General features: G+C 41.5%; 1 protein-coding gene across 1 annotated transcript; it reads left to right on the forward strand.

Moving 5' to 3' along the window:
• The first annotated feature begins 7705 nt into the window (after nucleotides 1-7705).
• slc7a14a (solute carrier family 7 member 14a) lies at nucleotides 7706-14978 on the forward strand. Its single transcript, XM_070842204.1, has 9 exons — nucleotides 7706-8012; nucleotides 8410-8646; nucleotides 9589-9806; nucleotides 9952-10098; nucleotides 12084-12292; nucleotides 12391-12538; nucleotides 13179-13674; nucleotides 13772-14008; nucleotides 14679-14978. The coding sequence occupies exons 1-9, from the start codon at nucleotides 7706-7708 to the stop codon at nucleotides 14975-14977; spliced, it is 2298 nt and encodes a 765-aa protein (XP_070698305.1). The 3' UTR covers nucleotide 14978.
• Nucleotides 14979-22624: the final 7646 nt, after the last annotated feature.

Raw genomic sequence — 22624 nt, forward strand, 5'->3', positions numbered from 1 at the left:
CACTCATTTATTTGTTTATACCAAATGTTGACTTTGTAGAACCCATTTTTTCTATGTTTTTCCTTCATCTTGAAACAGTTTTGCCAGTACTGGCACACTGATTATTTTTATTTGCACATGTCCCAAGACCACTTACTCTACCAGGATTTTCTCAGTTTTGTGGTCAGTCTTGTGGTCCATTTAATTAAGTAATCTAGTACACTTACACGTCCAGGAGCCAAAGGAACTGGTGGGTGTTACCTAATTACCATAATCACAGTTTTCTGTCCCTCTGCAAATGGAAAACATTTCCTGCCATCGTGCGCCCATGGGTGCACAACAAAGACACCCTGCTGGTCAGTTAGACCTTACAGATAGTTTGACATTAGTGAATCAAACAAAATATCTATCAGCAAATTACCAAGCCAGTCAGGCAGCCTGCTTAGTGAAACTGATGGGAGCATTTCTTTAAAGAGTTTAGACAGACAGGGATATTTAAAGTGTCACGTGTGATGAGTCAGGCAATGAAATGAACCTGGCAGGCAGCAATTTCTCTTTTATGTCAAATAAGAGATCAGATTCGTTTGGCTTGTCAGACTGAGATACAGTGGTCAGTCAGCCACGGCACTGAATGGGCCAGACAGTCGCCAAAGTCAGTCAAGCAGAGGGAAAAGGAATGTAGGACACACATCCACATATCCACTTTATAACCAGCCAGTTGCTGCTGAGACCCCTCAACTGGATCCAGGATTTTAATGAATGGTTTTCTGGTTGTAATATGCTGCTTTGGAAGACATGCCTTAATCTAGTCAGTCTTTCCGTAGATTCTCTCAACAACTGTTCGTCCAATCGACTTCACTCTTAGCGGGTGTATTTCTGAGGACCTAAAAAAGTGCAGTGTCGAGTGCAAGCTCTTGAGATCTACACGACATATTTATTTGTAGTGCGTTATTACCGCCACAACTACACAGTGGGTAGTGTGTTGAGAGGGGATCCTTTTAACTGTTAAAGCGCTGAACGGCATGCTGGGTACAGCTCACTCTCTGTTACGCACTACAGCACACTCGAGAACAGATGACAGAAGAAAGACCGGAGATGTTACCTTGTAGCATACTCAAACATTTCAAGCATCACTTATGTACCTTTTGGAATGAACACTTTTGTTCCCAGAAATACCCTGGTCCCAAACAGCTAGCTAGCAATGACTATGTAAATTAAAAATGCCAAAATAAAAGCTTGTATGCTAAACGTATTTAGATGAGCGATTCCTGAGAAAGCTGCAATCTGCAGTACCTGAGGCCAAGCAGAAGGCACCCTTTGAACAGGCACTGCACTAGTGTTAACACAATAATACTGTGAAGGTCTGTGACCTGAAAGATAGTGGACCAGACTGCGTTAAACAATAAGGCCTCCTGAAATGGAAGTAGCTGTGATTAAACGAGCATGGATATGCTATTAGTCACACTGATTGATACCAATTCATTATTGTGTTCAATATTGGACTGCAGACTGCATGGTGCTCTAAGCACTGCTGTGTAGCAGTCTGTAGAGGCTGGCCTCATAAATCATAACACTAAGAGGCACCGAAGTAGAGCTGTGCACAAACATGAATAATACATATTCATTTTTACTCATGCGCTCCGTCTGTCTGTCTGCCTGTTTGTCTGTCTGTCTGTCTCATCCATCCTATGTCCTGGCAGATATATTCTAATTTGCGCTTAAAAAAAAAACACAGTACAGCTGAGGTTTATGTGAATGTCATTAGTTTTTTAAGAAGTAGTCAAATTAGAATTCTGTCCTGATGATTGTGTTACAGGGACTGTTAAGTGATCACCACAGTGTTTTCAGAAAAAGAGGAAAACCATTCACAAAGTAAGACAAATTTCCCTGACTCAGGTATTCTACTGAGCGGAGTTAGTTCCTTCCTGTTCTGTCTGTGGACCATCAGAACGGGGCCAAGGCCGCTTGCCAGGTTTGGTTTTTGTCGAGGCTGAGGCCACGCAATGCAGGCCAGTTGCCAGGTTGGTTTTGAGTGAATCAGAATGGCTCTCAGCCTTATTAAGTCAATGCAGCTTTTACTGTAAAGGCAATAAATGCTCAATCAGGTTAGTCATCCAGTAATTCAGACGCAGGCAGGGGCGGACACAGAGACAGGCTTAGTCACGGATGATTAGACACAAGGATGGATGTTCTGACAGCTCTCTTATCTAGAGAGGAACCACACTAATGCTAAAATGCTAGAGGTGGTGGTGACGATTATGATGACAACTATTAAACTATTGATCTTTCAGCGGCAGCACTCTGGCAGAGCAGATAATAATTGTTTGTGTAGTGCTATGATATTGGAAAAAGATCTTGCTCGAAATTCTATTACACTGCTTGTCTGTGAAACAGAGCTGCTGTAAACTCTTACAGCAACACACACTGGTAATGTGCCTTTTTAAGTCATTTCTCTTACTCAAGGCTTTTTTTTGCTTTTGTGTTTTACTCTTTTCGTGATGTTTTGTTCACCTATACGCCTATATTTCCAATGTCTCTTTCTCTTGTAATGAAACGACAAGAGCAATATGAGTAATTCTATGGCTGGATGTTGAAATAAATATGAAATATATTGCCTACACCCACACTCTATTAAATAATTCAGTAGTGAACGTCGCCACTGGCACTTTAGTTTGTGCTCCGTACAAAGGCTCAGAAGAACAGCTCTGTGCCTGTTTCTTCTTGTTCTCAGAGTCGGGATGGTGCACCATGCAGACGTTGCTTTGGAGAAGCACCACCTGCCACTGTCTACATTGTGTGTGATGTAGTGAATTATTAGCACTGAAACAGGTGTGTATGTCTGATTTCATTTTTAGCTCAAAGTGTAGTGATCTGACATTCATTTGATGGGACTATCGGTGTGCAGACATTTCAGGCAGTGATACCAATTTACTTTTTTTGCGTATTTAGATGAGGAGATGGGTTCTCGTGTCTTTGCACTATATGCATATATTATTTAAGTATGGAGCTGAAGCCAGGAGATGATTAGCTTAGCATAGACTGGAAGCAGGGGAAAACAGCTTACCTAGCTCTCCCACCTGTAGCTTAACATTTTTCCAATTTTTTAAAATCCAGAAAAAAATCAGAAATATAAAATCAGCAAAATTAGATTTTTGCAGGATTTTACTTACAATTTTATAAGACCTACAAGCAGCATTTGTTATGCCACTGTTGATTCAATGACAGATGTAACTCATGGTTGCTGCGTGCCAGTATTAAATATTAGCCCAGAATGGCTAGCATAGCCTTCATACCCTGTAAGACAAAGTTAGAATGACCAAACCATAAAAATTGTAGCCAATCATAATGACCGAGCCAGCCTAGCTGCTTCTCGCCTTTATGCAAAGCTAAGATAATTGCTTCTTGGCTTTGAGCTTAAGAGTTGTATTGATCTTCTAATTTAACTCTTGGTAAGAGAGCAAAGCTATAATCCTAAAATGTCAAAGTATAATTAATAAAAGGCCATCTGCACCAGCCGCTGCACTGTTAATGTCAACTAGAGATCATGCAGACAGTGAATATCCTGCACGGCTGCACAATTCTCATTTTTTAATTAGAAATGCTTGTTTTACACATAGTGACAAAACATCAGGGGTTCATATGTCCTTTTTCCTTCAGTAATTGAAATAGTTCACGAGAAATGATTTTGAAAATTCATTGAAATTTTAAAATTCACTTTAAAAATTCTAAAAATCATTTAAAAGTTTTTTTTTGTAAAGTTTAATTCTAAACACATTGTAACTTGTTTTGCAATGTTTTAATGATTAAACTTTATAAATAAAGTAATTGTTAAAGTAATGCCGTTGATATTAGATGTTCACATGTAAACATGTAACTTAGTCAACTTAGTCTACAAGCATCTTTGTAGAAAATTAGGCTTTTATCATTTTATCCCAGGGATAATAAATAAACTGAAGTCAGTTTTTCAGCACAGAGCAGCTGAAACACCTGCTGCCACAGTGTTTTACGCTGCTCGGTTTTGTTGATCAGCGACTGTTCAAACAGCTCCCGCTCAACATGGGGCAGGTGGTGGTCACTGAAACTAGAATATTAAATGTTACAGATGTTTTTGTAAAGCAAGCTGCTTGCATGATTTGATTTGTGATGTGGAATAATGAAAAGCTGAGCTGTGTGTGTGTGTGTGTGTGTGTGTGTGTGTAATAATACGCATCCCATAAACACAACAATTTTAAACTGCCTATTTTGTTCCAAGCTGACACTTGCTGAGTGTGATTGGATACGTGCATAGATGTCAGTTTCTCCAATTAAAGCATCTGTTTGGCTATTACACACACACACACACACATTTAAGCCCAACCGGAGGATCAAAGCTTAGGACTCAGAACAGATTTGCTGTTTTTCCTCCTCTTCCTTTTCTTCTAATCCATTCATCTGTTTTTACAGCAGTGTGAAAAATTATTTTTAAGTAGTTAATTTGTGTTTCAAGGTCGATATGAGACTTTGTTTAATATCTCTTTTTTGTGCGATCACTAGTTGACTGAAAATGAGCAGTGGACTGTCTAACTTATCTAATTGTAAAACATGAGAGAACTTAGTACCATGATAGAATTATGCTGCTAAATTAAACAGAAACATGCCTTTGAATACACGTGGGAATCTTTGGGAATATCACCGTTAAATTTTAATTCAGAAGTTTAGACTTGATTAAGTGAATAAAATGGGTCACTATTTTTGGGTCGCTACTCTAGTGCATGTGCCAATCCATTCATTCATGTTTCGGCCGTTGAATTGCAATTTGAAACCTATAGTAACTGGCAGTTAAGCTAACTGTTCTTCTCGATGAAGGTCATTGTATTGCCGAACTAAGAGGTGTTTTGGGAGCACACTGCTTTCTTGTTCAAAAGTGTTATTGCAAGATATTAGATAGTTTGATGTGTCAAAACTGGAAAGGAAGAAGTGATGATTTTCTTGGTTTGTCATGAAAAGGGTTTATACCATGGAAAGTGTCTTCTACCTGTATAAGAATAATGAAAGTGTACATGACTACTGGATTTGTAGATTTGTAAGTTTATTTTTGTTATTTTTTTCCCCTCCATCTTGCAAACCATACATGTTGTGAGAGTTATGTCAAGAATGCAAATGCTTGCCTTAATTTAAGATAAATGACTCTGATGCATGTGTGCGCACTGTGCCTTCATGGCATAGCTTCATACATAGCAAGTAGAAATCAAAACGTTATAAACAATGTACAAAAATCAATTTTCAGAATCGGGGAATGATTCCTATGTGCACTGAGTCTCCCCCCCCCCCACGCTCACTTTTGAGTTTGATAAGGCTTGAATCATTGTGTGTTTGGATCCATTTGTCACATCTTCCTCAACTTTCCCTGTAGAAGTAAATTGTGAAATGAAATTTCATTACAGTAAAATCAGGATTCCTGTGAGTCAGCCTGGTGAAGGGTTAATAGCCCATGCCCAACCTGACACTCACCATCACACACAAATGAAATCACCTCTTTGTACCTCTCCTCATGCTCAGACTCCCACTAAGTGCAGCGACAATTGCAGCTCCGGCTTTTTCTGGTTAAACAGCGAGGTAATTGCAGCCATTTGAGTGGCTCATTCTATAGCTGAGAGGCGATGTCGGTGCGCTGTATGCGAGTGTGTATTTGTTTAGTAACTTGCGCTTGTTGCCCAGAGTGGACGAATGTTGAGTGTTAGTTCACCGCTGTTAAGAGAGAGAGGGCTGGACTGTGCCACAGTTGATGAGTATAATAACTGTCTTTTCAAAAGCATCTATCATCACGCTGTTACTCATATGACATCAGTTAAAAAGCTGTGGAAAGGTATAATAAACCCTTTGCTGTTTGAGTGTTCTATCATTGTTAGAGCGAAATACATCATTGTTGTAAATATTGTGAACTATAAGTCCCCATTTTTGTTTGTTTCACCAATTGCTGTGATTCATATTCAGCTACTCAGCAAAGCATTTTCAACTTGTTGATTTAGTATAGTTTTGATATGAGGACATATTTTCTAAACATGGCCAAACATATTAGTGGCTTTTTGCAATGTAGCTATAGTGTTATTATATGCAGTTGTGCGGAATCCTGTACTTAAATAAAAGTAGTAATACAACAAAGAAAACATTCTCAAACAAGCCTGTATTCAAAATACCCCTGTGACGACAATATTACTTATACACTGTTGCCCATAAAGTTGGAATAATTGTTCAATACCCCCAATTTTGTTAAAGCCTGAATACACAGTTTGCAAAGGTTAATTGTGGTTTAAGTTTCACTGTGATATGTTTGGAAGAGTTTGATCAATAAAGTTGAGAAGATATATTTATCAAGAATAAATCACATTGTCACAATCATTTCATGAGAAGAGGTAAAAAAAACATTTTATTTCAACTTTATGGGCAACAGTGTATATTGTTATTTTATTATTATTATTATTGATACATTGATTATACTGACTGTACCATAAATTATTTTACTAATATTAATTATGCACTACTTATGATCAATGTAAGCAGTGTAGTAATTGGTTAAAATTGGCCAAATTTCTCTACTATGGGGTAATGTACATTACACACACTATATGCACACTGTATGTTTTGCCTAAACCCATACATTATAAGCCAGTAATTGAATAATAATTACATAAACCAACCAAATAAACAAACAAGATAATTTTTAGCAATTTTGACATCCAAGGGAAATGGCTGACTTCTGGTCTAGAGGTTTGCTATTTTGTTAAGTAAGTTAATTACTAAAGTTAAATCAAAAATCAATAATTACCAAGCACATTACTTTTTAATTATTTTATTTTTTGAAACTTTTTTGACAGTTATTGATTGTAATTTAATTTTTGTATTTACATGATAATTATTGTGTAATTTCTGTCCTGTAACTTACGGGTTTAGTTTTGTTTGTATGATCTCAAACTCCAAGACTAGTGACTATTAGTGACTCAGTAAATGCTGTACAGTAAAAAGTATGTTTCTCTGTTATGAAGCAAAGGTATAAATGATCTAAGAGTTGATATACTAAAATAAATTACAAGTTTCTCAAAGATGTACTTAAGTATTAAGTGCCACCGAAGTGAGCAGGATATGTGGCAATTAACGAATCTTTACACAGTTCAGTCGAGGTTTTGTATGATTATATGAGCATATACATATAATTACACATACTGCTCTCTCTCCCCCTTACAAACAGAAAAAGGGTTTAGCATCCATTGCAGTCACTAATGAGCTTGGCTACTGTAGCAACAGTTCTACAGGGAGAGCACTGCTAATTAACTGTTTCCTCATTCAGATACATTTCATTTGTGAACAAATGTGTAATGCATCTCCTTCGTGTACTCAAAAATAAGCATTGTGTCAGAAGAATTAGACAAGGCAGTGTGCTGTGAAATGCTGCAAACATAAATCATCCTGCCTTCGTTTTTCAGATAACGCTCTCTTTCACCATGTTCCACTAAACCAGGACAAGAGGGTTGAGAAAACAGAGCTGAAGGCAGCAAGACAAAATCCGTCCTTCTTGTGAATCTTCCACCATTGGGATAAGGAACAAGTCTTCTTCCGGTGCTGTGCATGATTGTTTTCACAAGGACCCTGTGATAGCACAAGGCACAAAGTCAGTCAAAGAGAGAACATCCCACTCTTTCTTGTGAAATTCTTCACCTTGACTGTGACCCTTGCCCTTTTAGCCCTCAGTATGAGCGCTCTGGTAGGGAAGCTAGACCCTCGGAGAGTACAATGGCGCTCGACATGGAACACCTTTGCATCCCGTGTCCTGAGGACCAAACCTGTGGAGTCCATGTTGGATTCGGCCATGTCCGGCACCAGCTCACATGGGACCAGGCTGGCCCGGGTGTTATCTACAGTGGACCTGGTGTCTCTGGGTGTGGGCAGCTGCGTCGGTACGGGGATGTATGTGGTCTCTGGGCTGGTTGCCAAGGAGATGGCAGGTCCAGGGGTCATTGTGTCCTTCATTATCGCCGCTGTGGCCTCCATACTGTCAGGTGAGACTGGAGCAAACACACACGTGCATTTTGTGACTTTTCTGCTCTCTTAATGCCTCTCATTCTATCAGTAATACACACACACACACACACACACACACACACACACACAAGGCCGGCTATAACATACTATAGGCCACAGTATTAATGTTACTGTCATTCTTATCACCATTACACTGATATGATTTATATGAAGAGCCTCTAATAACTATGCAATGATAACCAAGGCAAGGACATACGGGTGAAGCTATAACATAAAAAGCACTCAGGGGATATCTTAGTACTAACTTAATGCTCCTCAATTACCTTCGCCTCAGTCTTTCACTTCAATGATAATGCAGCCATATAACTGATGTGTGTGTCTGAGTCTGTGCTGGTCTCCCCCTCTGTCCCACAGGAGTGTGTTATGCAGAGTTTGGCGTGCGGGTGCCTAAGACCACAGGTTCGGCCTACACATACAGCTACGTGACTGTGGGCGAGTGTGTGGCATTTTTCATTGGCTGGAACTTAATTCTGGAGTATCTGATTGGCACAGCGGCGGGGGCGTCGGCTCTCAGCAGCATGGCGGACTCACTGGCCAACCACAGCATTAGCAACTTCATGATTATGCACATTGGAACGCTCAATGGCTTAGGTGAGTGGGGAAGGATGTACGCCTGCAACAGCTGTAGAAACACTACGATTTCCCTAAAAAAAAAGAAAGGATTAATAAACTGTCTGTTAGCTTTCATTCACTATTCTTGCAGTAATGTTTGTAATGCTTGTCCTCAGTGTTATGAGTTGCCTTCTCAACATGTAACAAAAGCATCATATCTTCTCTATGACAGGAAAAAATTTGTGTGACACTCTCTCAGTGGGCTACTGTATTTGAATGACAGTACATATTTGAAATCCTAACTCAAAAAATGAAAGTAACACCAACTGGGAAATCATTCAACCCGAATCAGATTTTTTCATCCAAACGATGTTTCACTGTTTATCTTGGAAATCATGTCACTATAGGAAAATCCAGCAGCCCCAGCATCTTCGATTTCCAAATGATTCACGCAAGCACAGTTTTCCAGATCATAAAACACATCATGCGGGGAAAGCCTGCAAATCTGCCGTAATACTATAGCTGCCAGCTGTGTCTATCAGGGTGACACCACCCTAACGGTCTCTTCCTGTTGGACACTGACAAAGTGTTGGTAGTGGTCACACGATAGGCAGCATGTCCAACTGTTCCACAAGATAATGGAAAGTTAATGTTTCCTTTTCCTGCTGGGGAAAAGCAGCTGTTTCTCCACATCGCTGGGATAGTGTGGAATGTTGCTCAAAATATGTCTCATTACTTTCTGTGTGTGAGTGCGTGACCACCCATGTATATTTAGAAACACTGAGTTCCTGTGCATGTCGAGTTGGGTTGAATAGTGAGGATTTGCTTCTTTTCTCTGATGTGCATCAATTCCAATTGAATATATGTTGTTTGGATTTCAATTTGTGTCACCCACCACCACCAATGTGCTTAAATGTGACAACAAAATTTCTTACATCTATAATATCCGTGTGTGTGCTAATCCTAACCCCTCTCCTTTAGGTAAAGGGGAGCAGTCGTACCCGGACCTGCTGGCGCTGCTGATAGCGCTGCTGGTGACAGTGATAGTCGCTTTGGGAGTGAAGAACTCTGTGGGCTTCAACAACGTGCTGAACGTCATCAATCTCATAGTGTGGGTGTTCATGATGATCGCCGGCCTGTTCTTCGTCAACGTGGAGAACTGGGACGAGGGAAGATTCCTGCCCTTTGGCTGGTCGGGGGTACGCACACACATGCAAATATACCAAGTCGCAAGTAAGCAAATTAAAAACAAGGTTGGAAGCCAGTTGTTCTGGTAGATGAAGACCCCGTCTGCTTGTGTTCCGTGTGTAAGGTATCATTTCCCTAATTTCTGTCGTGCTCCAGGTGATGCAGGGAGCAGCCACCTGTTTCTATGCCTTCATCGGATTCGACATCATTGCTACAACAGGAGAAGAGGCCAAGAGTCCCAACACCTCCATCCCCTACGCCATCACTGCCTCACTCATCACCTGCCTCACTGCCTATGTCTCTGTGAGTTTTTAATTCATACACCCACATAAGTTTTTATTAAACATTGTCATTAAAATATGTGATAGTATAATGTAATTTAAACCATTGTTTAATTTAAAACAATACAAAAGTTCATGTTTTGGTAATATTTTGTGACAGGATCCTATAGTAAAGTTTTACTATAAAGATCCACATCTTCCAGATTATTTATCGTGCTCCATTTTCATGCATTTTGGGTTGTTTTTGAATACAAAAGTGTTACCCCACATTTTGAGAAGCATATGAGAGAAGGATGGAAAGATCAAACATCCACATGCTTCCCCCTGCACTCAAACTGTGTGGGTGTGTATCGCATCTCTGATCATTACATATTCAGCTTGCACACAGCCTACTAGATCTCTCCATTTGACACATTTGTGCTGGATGATTGTTGCTATGGGTACCACGTTACATCAGGAAGAATAATTTTGTGGGATTGCCTAGGGCCAAAGATTGCGTCAACCTCAAAACTTAAACATTTCTCTTTGAATAACTCGTCTTTCTCTTTCTCTCTGTCTCCCAGTCACATCTATTTCTCCATATCACCCCTCTCTTGTGGTATAATATGTATTTTCTCACCTTCTCATAATCTCCATCTGTCTTTGGTCGATCTCACATCTTGGAATGACTTTTTTTTGCTTCCATTAGGATCCTTTAGCTGCTGCAGTTCAAGATTCAGGAATCACTTTAATCAGCAAGCACATTACATCTGCACAGTGGCATAATTTTTAGAGTGAGACACCCCAAAATTGTCTAAATTGGAAGGCCTCCTCTTTCGGTGCTCAACCTCGACTATTTATTCATGCTGAATTTTTTCAGATCGATGCTCTTAAGTGGGTGTAAGTACATATTTACCAAAGAGGGCAGTTAGGGAGAGAATCATGTTGAATGATTTTTGGACGGTAGGGAGTCATATGAATGCGCACACTGAAAACAAGCGCTGAGATGTGTAGGGTGCAGTTTTGAATCAGCTTCGTTCTCTCAAACAAATATGTTTAACCAGGATTTGTTGAAAGATTCCCTCTGGATTAGCGTAGACCCCTGTGACTGATTTACACACACGCACTGTCAACTAGCCTGTGCTTTGATTGCACAAAGGGTTGAAGGTCACCAGGCTACTAGGAAGAAACTGACCTCTTTATCTTCATCTCTGTGAGGGTTAGTCTTTTTCTCTCATTCTGCAATCTGCTCATGGAAATCCCTCTCTTTTGCTGCACAGTATCCGTGACAGATGGCCCCGCATGATTTCACACGTCAGATGCAAGGATCTAAATCGCGCATGCACACACACACACACACACATACACACACACACACACACACACACACACACACACACACACACGAACACATACGGTGAAAGAGAAGCATGACTAATGAACATTTTGCATGTGGTGTGATGTGCGGTGTGCTGAGCGAGTTAGCTGTCTAAAGCCAGACAGTGAGAATATACCTCAACACTTTATGTATAATTATAGTATCAGTCCATTTATTCTGATGAGGTTGAGAAAACGGTTTCATCACAAGGTCCATTTAGAAGCTGTTCTGGGGTTTTTGGTCACATGATATGGTCTTCATCAGCAAATGGAATTTGCCCATTTGTCCTTGAATTGCAGATGTTCATTTTATTTTTTTTTTGTGAGCACTTGTTGGTGAGCTGTGGTTCAAAGTTCCTGGGCACGGAAACGATCTCTCAACAAGGCCCATTTAGTAGCTGTCTTTCCCCAAGAAGAAATACAGCATTCCTATGAAAACTGGGGAGTTTTATAGCACCACAAGGGCCACCAAAATCAGAGAATTTCCACATAGAGTGGCCTAACCCTAACCCTTTAGCGCTATTTCATGATGGACATCAGGTTAATTTTGTTTTGTGTGTGTGTGTGTGTGTGTGTTTTTTAAATTTTGCAACATAGATCTCTTTATTAATTAGAATACTCTCTGTCTGTATTCAACCCTCTTCTGTCCAGGTTTCCGTGATCCTGACTCTGATGGTACCATACAATGAGATTGACACAGACGCCCCGCTCATGGAGATGTTTGCCATGCATGGCTGTATGTTTGCAAAGTATATTGTGGCGGTGGGCTCCATTGCCGGACTCACCGTATCCCTCCTGGGGTCCCTGTTCCCCATGCCCAGGGTCATCTATGCCATGGCAGGGGACGGCCTGCTATTTAAGTCAGTCCACACAGTTATTCAGCACTGTTTGTTTTTAATTTCAATCTAAATTATGTGCGCCACTGAGTCTCAGTCTGTTCATTTTCATGGGTGTTTAGGTTCCTGGCCAATGTGTCTTCCTACACCGAGACCCCTGCTGTTGCCTGTGTGGTGTCGGGCTTTCTTGCTGCCCTGCTGTCCCTCCTGGTCAGCCTCAGAGACCTCATAGAGATGATGTCCATAGGAACCCTGCTGGCCTATACCCTGGTGAGTGGTGGATAATGACTGTGGACACATCCATATAGGCCATATGGATTACTCACTATATTTAGCTCACTGTGTTACATAGATTTGTCTGATCTTTATAACCTTTTTACATACAGGGCCTCCAGCAGACACACAGTAGGCTACAATCTTTTGTTGTATTTTGTGCTTAGCCCTTTGATTTATTCCACAGTCTGAGAGACTTACAATATGTCAGGGAATTAATTTGTTTTTGCAAATGTTAGTCAGATTTGGCAAAAAAAAAGGCTCTGCTCTTTGATGGAGCTCTCAATTGTGCACTGCAACAGGGATTTGCTGGAGGAAATAATCCCTCCGACAAATACTTCATACAGCATTATTCAATACCTCTAAACATACATAAACAGAAAATCCTAGCAAAGTCAATGACGCCAAAAGGTTTAACATGTAAACAGAAGGTTGTGCTGACGGAGGGAGCAGACGCATGAAATGAAGTGCCGTTGGCCTGTCTGTCAGGTTCATAGACATGCAAGGGCACTGGCTACAAAACCTTTCAAACAAGTCATGTTGTGGGAAGACAGGATTAGTAGAAGAAAAGTAGTGACAAGGGGGTTAAGCCTTTCTGCTTCTAAAAGAAATAATTCTTCCCCCTTCTGGTCTGCAGGTAAGCCTGTGTGTACTCCTGCTGCGTTACCAACCTGAGGGTGACATCCACGGCTTTGTGAACTTCCTCTCTGAGGAGCAGAACAACAAGAGAAAAGAAGGCGTTCTGGCTGAGTGTGAGAAAGACGCCTGTTCACCAACCAGCGAAGCAGATGACTATGGAGGTCCGCCCACTAACACCTGTGGAGCCAAAAACCTGCCGTCGCTGGGTGACAACGAGATGCTGATTGGCAAACCAGATAAAAACGCCTACACTGCCAGCCACCCAAACTATGGCACAGTGGATATGACCACTGGCATTGAAGCAGAAGAGTCAGAGGGTGGGATGTCCCGGCGGTTGAAGAAGCTTATTGGACCACGCTACTACACCTTGAGGATCCGATTGGGCCTCCCGGGAAAGATGGACAGGCCAACACCAGCCACAGGGAAAACTGTAACAGTGTGCGTTCTGCTCCTCTTCATCATCATCTTCGCTTTCTGCTCCTTCATCATTTTCGGTGAGAACACGTGAACAAATCGAGGCAGGAATTCACAGTGTAGGGTAACCAGGAATTAATTCTTTCTTTCTTTTTTACTTGTTTCCTCTCTTTCCAGGATCAAGCAGTATTGGGGAGGGTCGCTGGTGGGCTTTGCTGCTATTAGTCTTCTTCATCCTCTTCATTGCACTGCTCATCATCATCATCCTCCAGCAGCCCGAGAACCCTAAGCGGCTGCCCTACATGGCGCCCTGTGTGCCATTTGTTCCTGCTTCAGCCATGCTGGTCAACATCTACCTCATGCTTAAACTGTCTGCCATCACCTGGATACGATTCTCAATCTGGTGCCTCGTGGGTAAGCAACCACCTCAATGAAAAGGTTTTTTCATTAACACAGGATTTATGTAATTTCTCTCATCCTGGACAGATGGGAACTGACCATGTTTTGATCTTAAACCTTGATCTTAACTCTTGATGTTAAACAATGGAGCGATACATTTCATTACTCTTGAAATGACTCATTCCTCATTGGCTCAGTGAGCCAGTAATATTTAGTCTCTAGTCTCAGTTACTTGCTTTGTTTGTTTTTTTATGGAAGAACAAGGAAGTCTCAATTCACTTTTATTTCCTGTCTGTCCGTACATCCGTATTTATCTGTGTGTGTGTGTGTGTGTGTGTGTGTCTGTGTGTATTCTCTGGCCATGTTGTTCATCTCAACATTTAATTCCTGTCACTTTTTTTGTGGTTTTTACTGCTTATGTAAAGACAGAATTATTGCAGACTGGTGTCCAGCAGAGCTGTTTTGTTCATTTACAAACACTGTTGGACATCTGTGCATTTTTTTACTATGAGTAGGATTGCTGTATTGTTCTGACTCACTTAGAGTGGGATGAATTGTTTTTAAGTTGACATAGAGTTTACTCCTTGCTTTTAAATTTGAGTTGTTGAAGTGGTGCTCTAATCTCTACCACACTGTCTGTTTTTGTGGTTATGTATAATCAATATTTGTCACTGATCGCCCTCAGGTGTGCTCATCTATTTTGGCTATGGCATGTGGAACAGTACTCTGGAGATCACCGCCAGAGAGAACGAGGTGCACGCATCCACCTACCAGCGCTACGATCAAGGTGTGGACGAAGGCTTCTGCGGCTTTGACGACGATTTCTACCCGCCTACCACTGACCCGTGGGGTGCACCGGAGGGGGGATCGGGACTCACCCCGCCCCCTGAGGTGAAACCCGAAAGTGACGGGACCCCATCAAAAGGTGGAGGCAGGACCATTGCCAATCACGGCCTCGCAGAGGAGGATCCGATGGATTTCTGAAGGGACTGACTCTGTGTTACCCTGAATGTACTGCCTTGTCTGCTGCCTGGGGGGAAGGGAGGGGAACAGTAGTGTGAGTGCGCGAATGATTGTTTGTGTGCGTGCCTGTGTGTGTGTGTGTGTGTGTGTGTGTGTGTGTGTGTGTGTGCGTGCGCGCGTGTGTGCATGCCTGCATGTGTGTGTGTGTGTGTATTTGTTTGTGTGTCTTACCCTTGGGCTAGATAGTTTCTTGGCAGTGGAACAGGTTTTTATTCACCTTACTCTACCACACTTGGCTCCCCAGCTCACACAGCAAATGTGGGAGTCAAGGTCACAAGTGTCTTGTCACAGTCGCTTGTTATTCACTTACTGGACTCCACATCCCACACAAAGAAAGACCTGATAGAAAAGTGCGGACGTAGCAAGAGATAAAATATAATGTGTCTCACTGCACTGTGATCCATGATACATTGTGTATAGAGCAATCGGTTGACTGCTTATATCTAAGAATTTATGGGATGCAGGAGAGGAGGGGGTGATGAGTGAGGGACAGATGAATCAGCACCTCTCTTCCTATTCAACCTAGACAGACAGGAAATTATATGACCGCATGCCAAACCCAAGCGATTTCCTATGTACAGGTCTGACTTTGTCGCTCATGACGTTTTGAACAAATGGGGAAAAAGCTACACATCCTAAACAAAACTCAAAAATTCCAAATTCAAAAACTTTCAATAACTCCCCTGACCCCTAACATCTAGCCCAAGGGATTAGGGACTGGATTGGGAAGAGGGAGTTGATGTTTTCTGTCACAAATAGTACTTGGACTTTGCTTGCAATAGTGCCTTCATCTACTGTATGTGTATGTGTGTTTCTGATTCTGTCTGTTTTCTACTTTAATTTTGCCTGTGTATGTGTGAGGGTGTATGTGCAATCAAACTCCACCTTTTACATTGATTCTCATGTCTGTGTGTGTAGATATAAAGTGTGTTCTTCAGGTTGTTCTACTGTGTTTGTGTAGGTATGTGTTTTTTCGTTTTGTTCTTCCCACTCCTTGCCCCAGCATGAAGCTGAAAATCAATCCACCCGCAACAAAGCAACTCATGGTGCAATATAACACTTGCTTGTCAGCTCATCGGTGAACCTAAAAAGACGCAGAAGTAGAGGGTGTAACAGAGAGAGAGAGAACAGGTTGAATCCTAATTGACAGCCTGCATGGTTTATTGTGATGAATGTCATATTTTCTGTTCAGTGCTTCTCTTTCTCCGTCGGTGCATTTCTTGCTGTTTACCGCGGTTGGGAAGGAATTAATTTTCAGTTCATTCGATTCAGGCAATGGATTTACCTCCATAGCTTGTATCTTTTCTCCTAGAAAACAAAAATGGGGACTGTAAAAAAATATTTTTGAGGAAAGAGTCAGATAAGCAGTATTTTTGTTTTTTTTGTTGTTTTTTTCCTGGAAGGGTGTTAGTTTGAGTGACTTTGGAGAGTGGGTGATGGTCTTTATATTTTATTTCAATTTCCTTATTAAGGTTATTAATGATGAATCGAGTTGGAGTATCCTTTTATTTTAAAGAGAGAAAGGTGTTTTAACCCCCTTCTCTATGCCAATTGTGGTACAGTCCCTAACAGAGAAGGATTATGTTGTAAATAAATTTTTAGTTTTACTTTTAAAATGAGTGAGCTGAAATCTAATCCCTCCTCTTCCAACTCTCTCCCTTTCTCCTCCCCTGCTTTGCTTTTTACACCCTCCCTCTTGCTCTAGATTTTTGGATGTTTTTATCCTCTTCTTCCACCACTCCTTTGCTCTTCCAGCCCAACTCTTCCTTCATCTATTTGCCACCCTCACCCTGCTTTTGATATTCATCGGGCCATGTCAGAGGGGAGTTGCCACTCTTAGTCCCAAGTGATGGAGCCGCGATTGGTTTTCAGTCAGGATTTGAAACAGCAATCGTGACCTGACAATCCATTAACTCCTGTTTCACCTCAGTGTGTCTGCTATCGCTCTTCTGATTTGCCAGCGGAGTATTTACTCCTGTCCCAGAGGTTCTGCTCCAACCCAGGCCCAGAGTGGTCTGTTGTCTGTACCTCAGTTTTTCATGCATGTAGCTAGTGTTGAAGTCCCACTCTTTACATGTTACCTACACTATTGTTGCACCGCGAAGGGATATTGTGAAAATCAATCAAATCAAATCATGGTCCTGCTGAGTTCAGGGTGTAGGACGTGTAAGCTACTGCTGCCAAGGTTAGGGGTTTGATTCCATACTAAGAATGTATGCACTCATGGCACTGTAAGGGATTTTGGCAAACACCAAATAGCAAATTATGTTGAGGGTGGGGGCACTTCTACAATAGCTGCTGCTGTATGCCCTTATTGTTCTCCTTGTACCTTTTCTTCTTGCCCCCTGTTGCTGCATCTCTCCCTTCCAGGGAAGCCTTATTTGTCTAATGCACTAAATCTAAGGATGCCACGCTAAACCCCCACCCTACCTCTGCTCCTTCACTTCCATCCACAGCCAAAAAAAGTTCATATAGTTATAGGCCCTATGGTCACAACCTGTGAAAAGACTGTGATACCCAACCTGAAAAACGGCCCAGTATCTGCAGAAATTGCAATCATATTGGACGATTCTGCAGCTTTCCAATGCAGGTGCCCTTTCTGTGGTGTAGTGACACGTAAGGGTATTGAGGGCGGGGAGGTGGATGGGTGTGGCCCATCTGACGTTAATGCAAAGACTTGAGTATCCATCAAAGACCAACCATGGCCTCCATTAAGAGCATGTCCTCTGGAAATCTGGGTGGTATAGTGACCTGCGGGGAGTTATAATTAATAGTTGCACATTCTGTGTATTTTTTTTATTTGATTCCAGTATTTCTAAACTCAGTTTGCCTACATTTAGAGTAAAATATTAATTTTGTATTTCCCCATTAAAGTTGTAGGTATTGAACGTGATCTGAGGTTTTGCAGAATTGTCCAATATCAAGGTTTTGTCTGGTGATAGGGTTGGAAAAAAACAGCACATCCTGAAACATTTGCACACTATATCCCGCACACATCCAAACATGAATTCATCCAAAATACCTTCCCAATCCAGACCCCCCCACCCCCACCACCATCACCACCACCCCACCTCAGCCAAAAGAATCCAGCCGCTTTGCATTCATAGCCCAGCCAAAACAAGACGGCAAATTCAGGCGTTGCCATGCCTCTGACACTGAACTGTACAGTCAATTTACTATATTATCTGCTCTGTGTGTATGCATACGAGTGCGCGAGTGCATGTACAGTATGTGTGTGCGTGTCTGTGCGTTTATGGTCCACTCCTGCGCCTCAATGTGACCGTCTGGTGAATGTGTAGCATGCTCTCATGCACGAGGCCCAGACTGTAAATGTTGTACTTGCATGTGGTGACTGATCGCAACGAGACATAATAGAACACGAAACCAAACCAAACGCAGGCTTAGTTCTTATACCTGGTAACGCTGGCCTGTGTGCTCTGAGAGGATTTAACAGGTGTATTACAAGTGAATCAGCTTCAAAAGCATCACTGCTCAAGATCCATACCAGTGAATTGAACTGAAAGGTATTGCATTCATTGCACACACTTATGATTTCTATTCAAATTCAAAGCGAAACCCTTCTTATACTTTACAACTCAATATTACTTTAAATGAGAAACGAATTCTGTGTGCTAAAAGAAGATTACTTGCCGGATCCAATTCTAATCTTCACCTATTCTCTCCTATATTTCTAAACTGATACATTAATCCCCTCAGCCAGGTATGGGAACCAGGGCTCTGTTTGAAAAGGGAGTTGAACATGTAGCAAACACAAAAGGTGTGGGGATGACTTTTCTCACATTCTCCCTCAACTACTTACAGTATGCCTACTTCCTACCTTTCTTCTCAACCACAGCCTCTGCAAGCCAAAGTTCACAATGTTTGTTTACTTTTCACATACAGGAGACTAGTTTCTTCAAAGTGAACACAATACAAGATATAACAAGATTTTTGTCTTGGGGGGGGGGTTCTGCAAATAAGCTGCTACAGTCAGTTTACCACAAGAAGACAGATTTCTTTTTTTTTCCTCACACTGACTCTACAGTCAACAGTGCAATTATCATTTTTAAAATCCTAGTTGCAAAGTATTTCACTGAGAGATTGAAAGTATTAGTCTAGACTCCATTGACTACAGTAGATTCATTTGTCCAGTGTGGACAAGACGCAGTGAAAAAGTACAACACTGACGGAGAAATGAACTTAAAGAAAAGTATTTTTCTACAGCTGTCTCCCGTCCACAGGTCCTCCTCGGTTAGGTGTGTGTAAGAGAGCTGGGTGGAGTTTTCAGCCTTCACTTTCTGTGTTTTTCTTTAATCACAAGGAGGCATGGGAGAAACTGCTAAAACTATATTTTTAACAACCGTAGTCTCTCTAGAATGCTCATTTATAAACCTCAATCCTTTCCTTTGAGGGATTTTGAAATGGTTGCTCTAGATGTCATTAGGACCGTAGAAGGTTTAGGAGGAGAACTTCGGAGAACATGCAGAAACTATTTTAATACAGTTCTATAATGGGTAAACTACAAGCATAATCAAATATTGCCACTATTGCTTTTAAAGCCAGTCACTATTTGTTTATTTTGTCTCGGGGAAGGTGTGCCATGTTCTTCCTGTGCTCTGTGTTCGCTGTGGCCAAGTGTCCAGTCAGTGTGTGTCGGACTTGTTGAGATTGGCTTCTCTTGCGACAACTAGATATTCCTTTTCTCTTCTGTAAATTTTTGGCACAAAGCTGTATAATGTAGTTGTTTTTTATGTTCATTTTTTAATGGTTTCTTCCATTACGTGTGGTTCTTTTGCTCCTGGGTGCACTGTTTTTGCTGAGTTGTTGATATTGCTTCCATGCAACAATGAAAGTTATTTATTGCAAATACCAAAAAGAGGCTTGCTTGTTTTTTTTTTAAGGTTTCCTGTTCTTGATATTATAATGAATGTTATAAAATTCTGTCACATTTACGCATTTGCAAAGGATATCTACAATTGTACAGAATTATGCTGTGCTGTGTGGCTTTAAGTGTGGATGCAAAGATGGAAGGACCTCCTAAAAGAAAAATGGTTCACGTCCATTTTTGGCTGATCTGCTATCCAAAAATTCCCTCTTAAGCTCTTGAGATCCTGGCACTGCAATATTTAATACAACCAAATTCTTCACTGGAATTGCTGCTAACTAGCAGCAGATATGCTTGCTGGAGCAAAGTAATAGCTTTCATGAATTTTGACCAACTAAATCACACATTTTACTAATAGCAGTAACAGTGTTATCAGTAGCCCTCTAGTTGCGTTGCATCGTCCACTTATAAATCACCCTGTTTGGTTGGTGACTGAGCTAGCTAGCTTGCCGAGTTAGTTGGGTCGGAAACCCATGTTACTAAAAAGCCAAAGCATGTTCTTAGCTGGCTAGCATGTTAGTGGTAAACTTGCCAAGTTCATAGTTTCTGAAATAGCCATGCAAATAGTCACCAAACTTGTAGCACCACAATTTTGCAATGACGCACACGTTAAAGGTTCCCATTGGAGTTTTTGACCACTATTACTGCTATGGAACAATGTTTTAATCTGTGGGTCCCCATTTTGTTGTTTCTCCTTCAGGAGTATGCACATGCATGCAGGTGATGCAATACACATAACAGGCAGCGGTTTCACACCATTCCACTGATCATCTTGTGGCAGTAGGTCAAGAAAGACCAATCTGTGCCAACAAAGGCAGTGAACACGAAGACTTCAAGCCAGTACACATGGAAGTAAATTATGCATGTTTCAAATGTTACAGAAAAATTGGCTTTGCGAATAATTTATAAGGTAGGAGATGTATTCAGTGTGTCTTGATAATGCTGAATGTTAACAGAAACTTTGCTTACAAGAAAACTCCACAGGGGACCTTTAAGTTTGCTGTGTCACCATCAGGCTCGGCCAGGCCTTTAAACAAAAGCAACAAGTTGTGCTATTAACCTTTCTTGGTCCATTTTGTTATTAACTGGTCAAACAGCCTGTAGGCCAATTCTCCCACAGATAGTATTACATCACTTTGACATACATGCAGCGCAGTTACAATGGTGCTAACTGGAGGTTCAAGCAAGTTTTAGTGTCTCTCCCTCAGAATCAAACAACAGGGGTTTCTTTTGGCTCTTGGCAATGCAGCAATGATCAACAATCAAACTGTGTGAAACCCACAGAGGCAGAAATACCAATTCCTCCACCAGCAGTGTAGCTTCAATAAACCAGAACGCAACTCCGCCAAAAGACACACAGCGTTTTGATCAAAGGCTCGACTCTCACCCTCTCTCAACTGTAAAAACTTACTGTATTGCTCTAACATAATTGCTATCTCTCTCCACCTACATAGAAATACACAGCGGAAGAAAAAAACATTCATGCTGAATGGCATTCTGGGAAATTAATTGGAAATTTGAACTGAAGCAGAAATAGACAAGCCAGGTTGATGGACCGTGGATACACAAAGAAAAGTAGAATAAATATGCGATCAGAAATAATTGCTGAAAAGGATCGAATATCACAGAGTTATGGTGTCGGTGAATGATAGTGAGCAGGTTCTCTTTAAAAATGTCATCCTCTGTTCAAAGATTCTTTCAACCAACAACAAAGTTTTGTTGATAGATGGCAACTTTAGAAAGCAACATTGCGGCATAGCATACACTCCCACCATCAGTACCAGTCTTTTTCAGCTGTACAGGACAGCTTGGATGCCCACAACCCTCCCACTAGCCTCCTGTGGACTGGATGGCTCTATGCCTGAACAACATCACATTTCAGGGAATACACACATTGAAAAGATCACACACACACACACACACACACACACACACACACACACCTGCACACATGCCAGGAAAGACACAGACATGTACTATGAAGTGACAGAATGATGTGTAGAAATACAGTAACTGAGTGGAAATCAGTGTGCAACTAGGACAGATGGTGTGTCTGCGTGTGTGTGAAGATAAGCTGGGGACGATGAGATAGCACATATTGTTTCAGAAGTATCATGTAATAGCAATGATATGACTCTGTGACCTTGATATGGACAGAGGAGCACACAATCAGCCACTGGGCACAATCGTTCCTGTGTGCGTGTGCGTGTGTGTGTGTGTGTGTGTGTGTGTGTGTGTGTGTGTGTGTGTGTGTGTGTGTGTGTGTGTGTGTGTGTGTGTGTGTGTGTGCGCGCGCGCATGTGTGGTCGGCAGGGAGGGCCGGTACAGTGTGCGAGTGTCTTCAGGGACAGGCTCTTCTGTGCAGGCTTAACTCAAGGTCACTTAGTCACTTTACAGATATGATACATCTGTGAAAATTCATGTTTCTCGTTGTCCTTAGCCTACATTCACACAAATGCTGATACATATAACGCACTCAGACTCACGGAAGTCAGTCTACAACAAACTGCGTCACCTTCAGCTTGTTCCAGGGCAGTGATTACCGTATATCACACGCAACGTCTACATACAACGTCTGCTTCATGTCTGTCGTGTTCGCTTGTGTCAAATTTAAACTAAACATCCAGATAGAGGAAAGAAAGGGATGTGGGATGAAAACATCTTATAAACACAGAGGGACAGACCTCAAACGAAGGCAGTTTGCGTTCTTTCTTTTTTTTGCC

This window comes from Pempheris klunzingeri, chromosome 13 (assembly GCF_042242105.1).
Source record: "Pempheris klunzingeri isolate RE-2024b chromosome 13, fPemKlu1.hap1, whole genome shotgun sequence".
In the NCBI taxonomy this organism is placed as follows: domain Eukaryota; kingdom Metazoa; phylum Chordata; class Actinopteri; order Acropomatiformes; family Pempheridae; genus Pempheris; species Pempheris klunzingeri.

Bases quoted from the DNA above. Each gene is read 5' to 3' on its own strand.
- slc7a14a (XM_070842204.1), top strand. From the start codon at position 7,706: ATGAGCGCTCTGGTAGGGAAGCTAGACCCTCGGAGAGTACAATGGCGC. The intron at 12,539-13,178 runs GTGAGTGGTGGA...TCTGGTCTGCAG, and splicing joins CCCTGCTGGCCTATACCCTG to GTAAGCCTGTGTGTACTCCT. The intron at 13,675-13,771 runs GTGAGAACACGT...CTCTCTTTCCAG, and splicing joins CTGCTCCTTCATCATTTTCG to GATCAAGCAGTATTGGGGAG.